Consider the following 12,737-nt stretch of genomic DNA (forward strand, 5'->3'; position numbering starts at 1 on the left):
TACGCAAATTTAGCCGATGCATCATATACAGCTTGACATAATTATTCAAGCTGGCGGATTGGATGACGGCGATTGGTCGAATAATAAACTTGAATAAGTAGCGCGAATAAGAAATTAAAGGATAATATAAAAAAAAAGACGCACGCATTAACTAAATACATCGAATATAAGGGATTATAATTAACCTAAATTAATCGAACGAATATGCGAACAAACATTGAGTGTAACTCAATGAACATAAAAAACTACCGTTAGTAGAGTACGCGACTCTAACAAGAAACCGAGAAGAAAATATAAGCGAGTATTTAACGTTTCGAATCATCTTGAACAATTGGTAATGGCGCAAGTTGCTTTACATTTCTTTTGTAAATGCCATTACTAGTCTGGACGGTCACCGCACGAATGATGTCATCTGTGCCGGGGTGAATCTTCAAAACCCGTCCAAGATTCCATTGAAGCGGTGGCAGACGATCATCCTTAAGGATGACCACAGTTCCTTCCTTGATATCATGGGAGCCCTTTACCCACTTGGCTCGAACGTTCAATTGCTGAATATACTCCTTAGACCATCTCTTCCAGAAGTCTTGCTTCACTTTCTGGATATGCTGCCAATTTGACAGCCGGTTGTTCGGACTGGCAGTAAAGTCGGCTTCTGGTACGCTCGTTATCGTGGTACCAATCAAGAAATGGCCAGGAGTAAGAGACAAGGGGTCATTTGGATCTGATGAGAGAGGAGTTAAGGGTCGGGAGTTCAAAATAGCTTCGATTTCGGTTACAAAAGTCGCGAACTGTTCGTATGTAAACAGTTCGTCGCCGACCACGCGTTTTAAGTGGTGTTTCAAAGACTTGACAGCCGCTTCCCATAATCCGCCGAAGTGCGGAGATAGAGCAGGCATGAAATGCCACGATATGCCTTTGTCCGTAATAAAGTGATTGACCTCGTCGTTCTCGCGTAGAACCTTATGTAGTTCGTGTAATTCGTTATTGGCACCAACGAAATTCGTGCCGTTATCGGAATATATATTAGTGCACTTGCCCCTTCGTCCGATAAAACGTTTTAGCGCTGCTAAAAAGGCCTCAGTGGTCATGTCACCCACGACTTCGAGGTGTACCGCCTTCGTTGAAAAACATATAAAGACAGCCACGTAGACCTTGACACGCGTCCGATTACGATGACGGCGTTCTTTTATAAAAAATGGCCCGCAATAGTCAATTCCGACGTTCGTAAACGGTCTAGTTTCTAAGACTCGGGTAGCGGGTAAATTACCCATCACGTAATTTGTCGTGGGCGGATGGACTCTAAAGCATTTCACGCAGTTTCTGAGTATTTTTCGAGTAGTGTTTTTGCCATCGATTGGCCAATATGTCTGACGGACGTTATAGAGAGTCGCAGTTAAACCGGAATGATAGTTTTCAATATGGATATCGCGGATTATTATGTCGGTAATGTGGTGACCCTTCGGCAAAAGAATCGGATGTTTTCGTTCGTATTCGAGATCCGAGTTTTGCAGACGTCCTCCCACACGAAGGATACCCTTTTCGTCTATAAAGGGGTTCAGTGAGCGTAACTTACTTTTATTATTTAGTCCGGATTTTGACTTAAGGTCCGATATTTCGTCAGAAAATGCGTGAGCTTGTGTCAACTGAATAATTTTTTCGTTGGCACGTTCTAATTCCTTGATGGAAATTGGGCCTGTCATACGATTTGCTGGTAGAAATCGTAAACAGTATGAAATGACTCTGCGTAAACGTTTAATACAAGAGTATCTGTCTAATAATTCGAAAGGCTGTATCTTGGCGACTGTGAAACATTGTACCTTACGTAAATCAGGTACTTCCGCGATTGATTCTAAACAGGACCTTGGCCATAGCGATTCGGATTCTAAAAGCCACTCTGGTCCGTTGCGCCAGATTTTACTATTCACGAACTTTTTGGGTATTATACCGCGCGATAATAAATCCGCAGGATTGTCTGATGAACGGATATGCCTCCACGTATGGATATTTGTTTTAGCTTGGATCTCCGTAACTCGATTAGCTACGAAGGTTTTTAACAGGTTCGGTGACTTGTTCAACCAATGAAGGACGATGGTCGAATCAGTCCACAACGTCGTATCGTTGATTTGATGCGTTAGACTCTCCTTAACCGAAACGTACAATGAAGCGAGTAGATTAGCCCCGCACAACTCGAGACGAGCCAAACTAATCGTCTTCAACGGTGCAACGCGCGATTTTGCACAAAGAAGTTGCACCTTTGTGGTACCTGAACTGTCAATGGACCGAATATAAATGCACGCCCCGTACGCGCGCTCGCTAGCATCACAGAATCCATGAATTTCTAATCTTTGGATCGAAGACTGTGAAACGTGACGCTCGAAGCGTAAATTTTCCAAAAGCCGCAATTGCTCTTGGTAATTAGACCATTCTGTTTGAATGGCCATCGGCAGCGATTCGTCCCAATCAACCTTCAATTGCCATAGTCGTTGTACTAATATTTTTGCAATGATGGTGATTGGACCGAGCAACCCTAAAGGGTCGAATATCTTCGCGATCGTCGAGAGGATTATTCGTTTCGTATATGTATTGCGCGGCGTGACGTTAACAGTGTAGCTGATCGCGTCCATTTTCGGATCCCACGAAATTCCCAACGTTTTGACCGTAGAATCGCCAAAATATTTCGGATGAATTTGATCTGTCGAAAGTCCCGTCAAAAGGCCTTGGTCGTTCGATACCCATTGCCTAATATTTAGTTTCCCGCGTTTCAACAGATTTATGATTTCGTCCCGGAGAGCCAGTGCGTCGTCGTAATTATCGGTACCGGTAAGAAGATCGTCAACGTAGACGTCTTTAGAAATGATCGTAGATGCTCTCGGAAAATTCTCGTATTCGTCGGACGCGAGTTGATGAAGGCATCTAATGGCCAGATACGGAGCTGCTGATAAGCCGAAGGTTACCGTATTTAATTCGAACGTTGTTATCGCATTTTTATTGTCTCGCCAAAGAATTCTTTGGTAGGGCCGATCTTCCGGACGAACGAAGAATTGGCGATACATCTTTTCGATGTCGCCTGTAAGAACGTAAGCATGCATTCGAAAGCGACTTAATAACGTAAATATATCGTCCTGTATTGTCGGTCCGGTATGTAACGCGTCGTTAAGCGAAATTCCGGTACTGGATTTGGCCGAACCATCGAAAACAACTCGACATTTAGTTGTCGAGCTGGAGGTTTTGATTACGGCGTGATGTGGCAAATAGTAACCGCGCGAATTATCAATATTTTGTGCTGGACTCATGTGACCCAGTTCGATGTATTCGTTCATTGTACGCGTATACTCGGTTTTTAATTCGGGGTTGTTCGAAAATCTTCGTTCCAAAGATAGAAAACGGTTGAGAGCGCGCGTACGAGATTCGCCGATGTGTTGCTCCTTCCCATTGAACGGAAGCGACACCATGTATTGTCCAGTCTCTAATCGCTGGACCGTATTTTTAAAAAGGGACTCGCATTCAATTTCTGTCGGCGACAAATTAGAATGAGGTGGTCCTTCTTCAACCTCCCAGAAGTTTCTCAAATCAAAATTGATATTGTTTGCAAACGTTTTGCATGAACTGCGAGTGGATGAACTCGGTACACTCCCCCCGATTATCCACCCGAATTGCGATTTTTGCAAAATCAAGTCGGGTTGGCCCGTATGACCAATCTCGATCTGACCGATGCTCAAACAGGCTAACGTAGTTCCGGAACCGATTAACATATCAATATTCGACGGCCGATGAAAGTGTGGATCGGCTAATTGAATATTTGACGGAATATGTAATTTTGACTTGTTAACTTGACGATCGGGCAATAGTCCTGATATGCGTGGAATGATAAAAAACTTAAGGGTACGGTTGAAGTCGTTTATGCGTGATTTTACCTTGACTCGTAGTGTTTTGGTCGTTACCGTATTTAATTCGTTTAGCACTTCGATGCTCACATGTTCGTCCTCAGTATTTAATCGTAATTTTTTGGCAAATTCTTCCGTAATGAGATTTGCGTTTGAACAAGTATCAAGTAATGTTCGACATTCGATAGGCCGATTATCATTAGCAAAGGCATGAACGATTGCGGTCGTTAGAAGATCATGGGTGGAACTATCAGTAATTAATGTGGCGTATGGACTGAACATGCGTGAGACATCAGAGTGCGTAATGGGTCAAAAGTTTTGATCGGATTTCGAGGTTCCCGCGCGTTCCTCTACCCTTTCCTGACACGATGTCGGGTCTCTGTGCAATCTGGTGTTATGTGCCATATTGCATACCTTGCATTTGCCCAAATTGCACTGTCCAGTCGGATGTCCTGGAAGGAGGCAATTAAGACAGACCTTGGCGGTCTTGGCAGCTTCGATACGTTTATCGACGGTCATTCGTTCAAATGCCTTGCATTGAAACATCTTATGCGGACCTTTCTCACAGATTGCACAGTTTTGTTGTTTCGACTGTGTAGCGAATGTTTGTCTGCGAGGCAAATTCGGCGAAGACGGAGGAGAGTTTCGCGGCCGATACCCCTTCGGTGGATAATTGCGATTCGCGGTCGGATATTTCGGTGACGATTTGTTGAAATTGTTGGACGGACGAGGAGTAGTCGATTCGTAATCTTTCGATTGATGCGACGCGATATTTAGAAATTTAAAAATGTCCATCAATTTCGGCATTTCCGTGTCTGATAACGTTTGTTCCCAACATTTACGCGTGTCCTTCCCCATCCGTGATACCAAAATGCTCGTAAGCAGATCGTTCGCGATGTCTTCCCAATTGCGTCCCAAGGCTTGCAACGATCTAATATGCAACTGCATATAACTGGCCAGATCTCTGATGGCTTCCGACGAATCGTTAGGCATTTTTGGCGTTTCCCGTAATAAAGCCGCGTGTCGTAACACTAGTGCCCGTTTGTTGTCATAAATTTCAGCGAGATGGTTCCACGCGGTTTCGTAATTATCTTCGCTGATCCTAAATGCTCCGATCGCAAATTGAGCCTGTCCCGTTAATGACAATTGCAAGTAGTTCATTTTTTGAATATTGCTTAGACTCGGATGTGAATGGATCATCGTTACAAACGCATCTTTGAACGTGACCCACTTCTCCATTCGGCCATCGAATTTTGGCAAATCAATTTTCGGTAGTCTCACAATCGTCGGATCAGCCTTCGATACCCGTTGTACATCGCGTGCATTGTCGCGTTCGTCTTGCGTCTGAGCCCTTGACTTAGAGGTAGCTGACAATTCTAACGCGGTTGCTATAACGTCATCGTAATGGTTTGTCACGGTTTCGCGCTGTTGCTCTATCGCGTCGTAATCGTCGATTAACAGCGCTAATTCGTTTTGATTCGCGTTGAATTTGTCGAATAGAAGGCGAAGGCGTTCAATTTTTTCGGATAATATAATTTGCTCTTTAGAGGAACCTTGATAATTACTCGCGAAATTCTGTAAAGAGGTTATCTGAGCCTCGAAATAATGAGTTCTTTGTTTTATCGAACGTATTTGTTTATCGTTGGTTTTATCACTAGTACCAGTTGTCGACATTTTGGACCGAAACCGAAACTAGGGAAAAGGAAAGGAAACACGACGGAAGTGACTGGTTTACGATATAAACGAGCCTACCTTTGGCGATGATCTCGTACTGCAGCAATGTCTCTGCCGATGATTGCACGAGACGTCCGAATCCTAGGTAGATTGGATGGTCGGCTTCCTCGTTGTCGTCTGTCCAAATTTCCTGGGACTCTCGCTAACACCAAACCCCTGGTTGCGTCGATCGTCTTGGAACTGATGTAGCCAATATACGGTTGGACCCAAGGTGTGAATCGGTGTGGCTTCCACGTAGGATTGGTTGATCGTTGCTTGCCACGATCACTTGATTGCGCGACGAAAATGTTCGTTTCAAAGTTCACTTGTACCGCACTGTCACTCAGTCTCTGGATCCGGCTCGAAGGACCATATGTTGGGTTCTCGAAAAGAACTATGTCTTTGTATTTACTCGCGGAAATAAATATACCTTTATTCAAATAAATACAAAGCGGTTGCCGGCGGAGTTTGTCTTTGGGCAACTATTTCCAGGAATCGAATGGACGGTGTTGTGTGTACAAGTGTAGGTTTGTAATTGAAATAGCCTTGTCTCCGACACGAGACGTGCTGTTCGCGAGAACGATAGCGATTTCTCGAACGACTTGTAAATGACTAGTCTAGCCGCAGTCTCGATGTACTCTCGGAGAGATCTAAGGGCTATCTGCTGCCCCGAGGTCCGCTGTTCTTTTTCGTCACCTCGGTGGTGACGCTATTTTTTTGGCCATGGGCCCGTTTTCGGGGGAAGAACCATCCCTATTCGTTAATTTGACTTGAGGGCGGAGGATCTTCTGGAACAGCCCTCACCGGTGGAGGAGGAAGTCCCACCTCAAGTCAAATAAGGAAGAGTTTCCAAAATGCGCGATTTATGGGACCCCGGAGCAGCGCGACGAAGGCCTAAGTGGCCCACGTAAGCCGTGCTAGCCAAGTGGCTAGCAGCTAATTTATTGCCCCTTGGCCGAGGTCCGGTGACGGAGACCAAGGGCTGGAAAAACGTGCGTTTACTGTCTCTGGTTTTCGTCCGTTTGACGAAAACCAGAGACACGGTTATTGGGGTTGTAGCGAAACCCGAGCGTACCTCGCGTCGTGCGGAAGAGGATTTACGACCCCTTGGCCGCCGCGTGTAGTGGGCCATAAGGCCCGCTGTGTCCGAATCCGGAACCCTCAAGTACCTCGCGGACGGTACACGGTGTGAGGGTCGCACGGATTGACTTATGGCCACTTTTCCAATGCCATCAGCTCGAATCCTCAAGCGCCTCGCGTGCGGCAACTCAAGGATTAGCATTCTTCGTGATTAGTCGAAGGACGGACAAAAATCGGAAAAGGGCCTTTACGTGTGTATAACAATGCGCTCGAAAGTTGCGCTCTTCGCTCTTTAGGAGTTAACACGAAACCAACACGGACCGGGTAGGAGATTTCGTTGTTACGGGTGGCCGATGATTTTACAACGATGTAAAATCCGAAGCGGAAGACCCGGAACAATTCGATTTTAGCGCGGAATCGTACACTCTATGCTATCATATCCTCTATAACATCGTATCCTCTATCATATCCTATCCTCTTTCCTATAATATCATCTATACTATCCTATCCTCTATCGTCTCCTATCCTCTATCCGATCCAATCCCCTATCCTATCCTCTATCCAATAATATCATCTAATCTATCCTATTCACTATCCCATCCTATCGTCTATCCTATCCTATCCTCTATAATATCGTATCCTCTATCCTATCCTATCCTCTATCCCATCCTTTCCTCTATCCTATCCTATTCTCTACCCTATCCATCCTCTATCCTATCCTATCCTCTATCGTCTCCTGTCCCCTATCCTATCCAATCCCCTATCCTATCCTATATCGTCTCCTATCCTCTATCCTATCCTGTAGACTATCCTATTCTCTATCCTGTCCTCTATCCTATCCTATCCTATATCATATCCTCTATCCTATCCAATCCTCTATCCTATCCGATCCTCTATCCTATCCGATTCTCTATCCTATCCTATCCTCTATAATATCGTATCCTCTATGATATCCTATCCTCTTTCCTATAATATCATCTATCCTATCCTAATTTCTATCCTATCCTGTCATCTATACTATCCTATCCTCTATCGTCTCCTATCCTCTATCCGATCCAATCCCCTATCCTATCCTCTATAATATCGTATCCTCTATCCAATAATATCATCTATCCTATCCTATTCACTATCCCATCCTATCGTCTATCCTATCCTATCCTCTATCCTCTATCCTATCCTACCCTCTATCCTATCCTCTATCCTCTATCCTATCCTACCCTCTATCCTATCCTATCCTATCCTCTACCCTATCCTATCCTCTACCCTATCCTATTCTCTATCCTATCCTATCCTCTATCCTATCCAATCCAATATCCTATCCTCTATCGTCTCCTATCCTCTATCCTATCCTATCCTCTATCCTATCCTATCCTCTATCCTATCCAATCCCCTAACCTATGCTCTATCCGATACTATCCTCTATAATATCGTATCCTCTATCATATTCTATCCTCTATCCTATAATATCATCTATCGTATCCTATTCTCTATCCTATCCTATCCTCTATCCAATCCTATCCTCTATCGTCTCGTATCCTCTATCGTCTCCTATCCTCTATCCTATCCTCTACCCTATCCTATTCTCTATCCTGTCCTCTATCCTATCCTATCCTCTATCCTATCCTATCCTCTATCCGATCTCATCCTCTATCTTATCCTATCCTCTATAATATCGTATCCTCTATCCTATCCTATCCTCTATCCTATCCAATCCCCTATCCTATTCTCTATCGTATCCTATCCTCTATAATATCGTATCCTCTATCCTATCCTATCCTATATCATATCCTATCCGCTACCCTATCCAATCCCCTAACCTATGCTCTATCCGATCCCATCCTCTATAATATCGTATCCTCTATCATATTCTATCCTCCATCCTATAATATCATCTATCGTATCCTATTCTCTATCCTATCCTATCCTCTATCCAATCCTATCCTCTATCGTCTCCTATCCTCTATCCTATCCTCTACCCTATCCTATTCTCTATCCTGTCCTCTATCCTATCCTATCCTCTATCCTATCCTATCCTCTATCCGATCCCATCCGCTATCTTATTTTATCCACTATAATATCGTATCCTCTATCCTATCCTATCCTCTATCCTATAATATCAGCTATCCTGTCCTATTCTCTATCCTATCCTATCCTCTATCCTATCCTATCCTTTATCCTATCCTATCCTCTCTACTACCCTATCCTGTATCCTATCCTATTCCCTATCCGACCCTATCCTCTATCCTAGCCTATCATCTATACTATCGTATCCTCTATCCTATCCTATCCTCTATCCTATCCTATCCTCTATCCTATCCTATCCTCTATCCTATCCTATCCTCTATCCTATCCTATCCTCTATCCTATCCTATCCTCTATCCTATCCCATCCTCTATCCTATCCTCTATCGTTTCCTATCCTCTATCCTATCCTCTAGCCTATCCTATTCTCTATCCTATCCTCTATAATATCGTTTCCTCTATCATATCCTATCCTATATCATATCCTATCCGCAATCCTATCCAATCCCCTAACCTATGCTCTATCCGATCCCATCCTCTATAATATCGTATCCTCTATCATATTCTATCCTCCATCCTATAATATCATCTATCGTATCCTATTCTCTATCCTATCCTATCCTCTATCCAATCCTATCCTCTATCGTCTCCTATCCTCTATCGTCTCCTATCCTCTATCCTATCCTCTACCCTATCCTATTCTCTATCCTGTCCTCTATCCTATCCTATCCTCTATGTATCCGATCCCATCCTCTATCTTATTTTATCCTCTATAATATCGTATCCTCTATCCTATCCTATCCTCTATCCTATAATATCAGCTATCCTGTCCTATTCTCTATCCTATGATATCCTCTATCCTATCCTATCCTTTATCCTATCCTATCCTCTCTACTACCCTATCCTGTATCCTATCCTATTCCCTATCCGACCCTATCCTCTATCCTAGCCTATCATCTATACTATCGTATCCTCTATCCTATCCTATCCTCTATCCTATCCTATCCTCTATCCTATCCTATCCTCTATCCTATCCTATCCTCTATCCTATCCTATCCTCTATCCTATCCTATCCTCTATCCTATCCTATCCTCTATCGTATCCTATCCTCTATCCTATCCTATCCTCTATCCTATCCTATCCTCTATCCTATCCTATCCTCTATCCTAACCTATCCGATCCTCTATGCTATCCTATCCTCTATAATATCGTATCCTCTATCATATCCTATCCTCTTTCCTATAATATCATCTATACTATCCTATCCTCTATCGTCTCCGATCCTCTATCCGATACAATCCACTATCCTATCCTCTATAATATCGTATCCTCTATCATATTATACCCTCTATCCAATAATATCATCTATCCTATCCTATTCACTATCTTATCCTATCCTCTATCCTATCCTATCCTCTATCCTATCCTATTCGCTAACCTATCCTATCCTCTATCCTATCCTATCCTATCCTCTATCCTATCCCATCCTCTATCCTATCACATCCTCTATCCTATCCTCTATCGTTTCCTATCCTCTATCCTATCCTCTAGCCTATCCTATTCTCTATCCTATCCTCTATAATATCGTTTCCTCTATCATATCCTATCCTGTTTCCTATAATATTATCTTTCCTATCCTATTCTCTATCCTATCCTATCCTCTATCCTATCCTATCCTCTATCGTCGCCTATCCTCTATTCTATCCAATCCCCTATCCTATCCTCTATCCTATACTATCCTCTATCCTATCCTATTCTCCATTCTATCCTCTATCCTATCCTATCCTCTATCCTATCCTATCCTCTATCCTATCCTATCCTCTATCCTATACAATCCTCTATCCTATTCTCTATCCGATCCTATCGTCTATCCTATCGTATCCTCTATAATATCGTATCCTTTATCCTATCCTATCCTCTATCCGATCCAATCCCCTATCCTATCCTCTATAATATCGTATCCTCTATCATATTCTATCCTCTATACAATATTAACATCTATCCTATCCTATTCACTATCCTATCGTATCCTCTTTCCTATCCTATCATCTATCCTATCCTATCCTCTATTATATCCTATCCTCTATCCTATACTATCCTCTATCGTCTGCTCTATCCTATCCTATCCACTATACTATCCTATCCTCAATCCTATCCTATCCTCAATCCTATCCACTCCTTTATACTATAAAATCCTCTATCGTATCCTCTATCCTATCCAGTCCCCTATCCTATCCTCTATCCGTTCCTATCCTCTATCCTATCCAATCCCCTATCCTATCCGATTCTCTATCCTATCCTATCCTCTATAATATCGTATCCTCTATGATATCCTATCCTCTTTCCTATAATATCATCTATCCTATCCAATCCCCTATCCTATAGAATCCCCTATCCTATTCTCTATCGTATCCTATCCTCTATAATATCGTATCCTCTATCCTATCCTATCCTATATCATATCCTATCCGCAATCCTATCCAATCCCCTAACCTATGCTCTATCCGATCCCATCCTCTATAATATCGTATCCTCTATCATATTCTATCCTCCATCCTATAATATCATCTATCGTATCCTATTCTCTATCCTATCCTATCCTCTATCCAATCCTATCCTCTATCGTCTCCTATCCTCTATCGTCACCTATCCTCTATCCTATCCTCTACCCTATCCTATTCTCTATCCTGTCCTCTATCCTATCCTATCCTCTATGTATCCGATCCCATCCTCTATCTTATTTTATCCTCTATAATATCGTATCCTCTATCCTATCCTATCCTCTATCCTATAATATCAGCTATCCTGTCCTATTCTCTATCCTATCCTATCCTCTATCCTATCCTATCCTTTATCCTATCCTATCCTCTCTACTACCCTATCCTGTATCCTATCCTATTCCCTATCCGACCCTATCCTCTATCCTAGCCTATCATCTATACTATCGTATCCTCTATCCTATCCTATCCTCTATCCTATCCTATCCTCTATCCTATCCTATCCTCTATCCTATCCTATCCTCTATCCTATCCTATCCTCTATCCTATCCTATCCTCTATCCTATCCTATCCTCTATCGTATCCTATCCTCTATCCTATCCTATCCTCTATCCTATCCTATCCTCTATCCTATCCTATCCTCTATCCTAACCTATCCGATCCTCTATGCTATCCTATCCTCTATAATATCGTATCCTCTATCATATCCTATCCTCTTTCCTATAATATCATCTATACTATCCTATCCTCTATCGTCTCCGATCCTCTATCCGATACAATCCACTATCCTATCCTCTATAATATCGTATCCTCTATCATATTATACCCTCTATCCAATAATATCATCTATCCTATCCTATTCACTATCTTATCCTATCCTCTATCCTATCCTATCCTCTATCCTATCCTATTCGCTAACCTATCCTATCCTCTATCCTATCCTATCCTATCCTCTATCCTATCCCATCCTCTATCCTATCACATCCTCTATCCTATCCTCTATCGTTTCCTATCCTCTATCCTATCCTCTAGCCTATCCTATTCTCTATCCTATCCTCTATAATATCGTTTCCTCTATCATATCCTATCCTGTTTCCTATAATATTATCTTTCCTATCCTATTCTCTATCCTATCCTATCCTCTATCCTATCCTATCCTCTATCGTCGCCTATCCTCTATTCTATCCAATCCCCTATCCTATCCTCTATCCTATACTATCCTCTATCCTATCCTATTCTCCATTCTATCCTCTATCCTATCCTATCCTCTATCCTATCCTATCCTCTATCCTATACAATCCTCTATCCTATTCTCTATCCGATCCTATCGTCTATCCTATCGTATCCTCTATAATATCGTATCCTTTATCCTATCCTATCCTCTATCCGATCCAATCCCCTATCCTATCCTCTATAATATCGTATCCTCTATCATATTCTATCCTCTATACAATATTAACATCTATCCTATCCTATTCACTATCCTATCGTATCCTCTTTCCTATCCTATCATCTATCCTATCCTATCCTCTATTATATCC

General features: G+C 42.5%; 1 protein-coding gene across 1 annotated transcript in view; it reads right to left on the reverse strand.

The window, feature by feature from the left end:
- Nucleotides 1-305: 305 nt before the first annotated feature.
- Nucleotides 306-12,737, reverse strand: part of LOC143363666 (uncharacterized) — a 198,028-nt gene continuing 185,596 nt past the window's right edge. The window contains exons 2-5 of the mRNA XM_076804223.1: nucleotides 5,637-6,079; nucleotides 4,252-5,538; nucleotides 3,173-4,158; nucleotides 306-3,067 (exon numbers count right to left, since the gene is read on the reverse strand). Of these exons, the coding sequence (XP_076660338.1) occupies nucleotides 306-3,067; nucleotides 3,173-4,158; nucleotides 4,252-5,538; nucleotides 5,637-6,079 (5,478 nt within the window). The remainder of the gene's footprint in view (nucleotides 3,068-3,172; nucleotides 4,159-4,251; nucleotides 5,539-5,636; nucleotides 6,080-12,737) is intronic.

This window comes from Halictus rubicundus, unplaced genomic scaffold, assembly GCF_050948215.1.
Source record: "Halictus rubicundus isolate RS-2024b unplaced genomic scaffold, iyHalRubi1_principal scaffold0087, whole genome shotgun sequence".
Classification (NCBI taxonomy): Eukaryota; Metazoa; Arthropoda; class Insecta; order Hymenoptera; family Halictidae; genus Halictus; species Halictus rubicundus.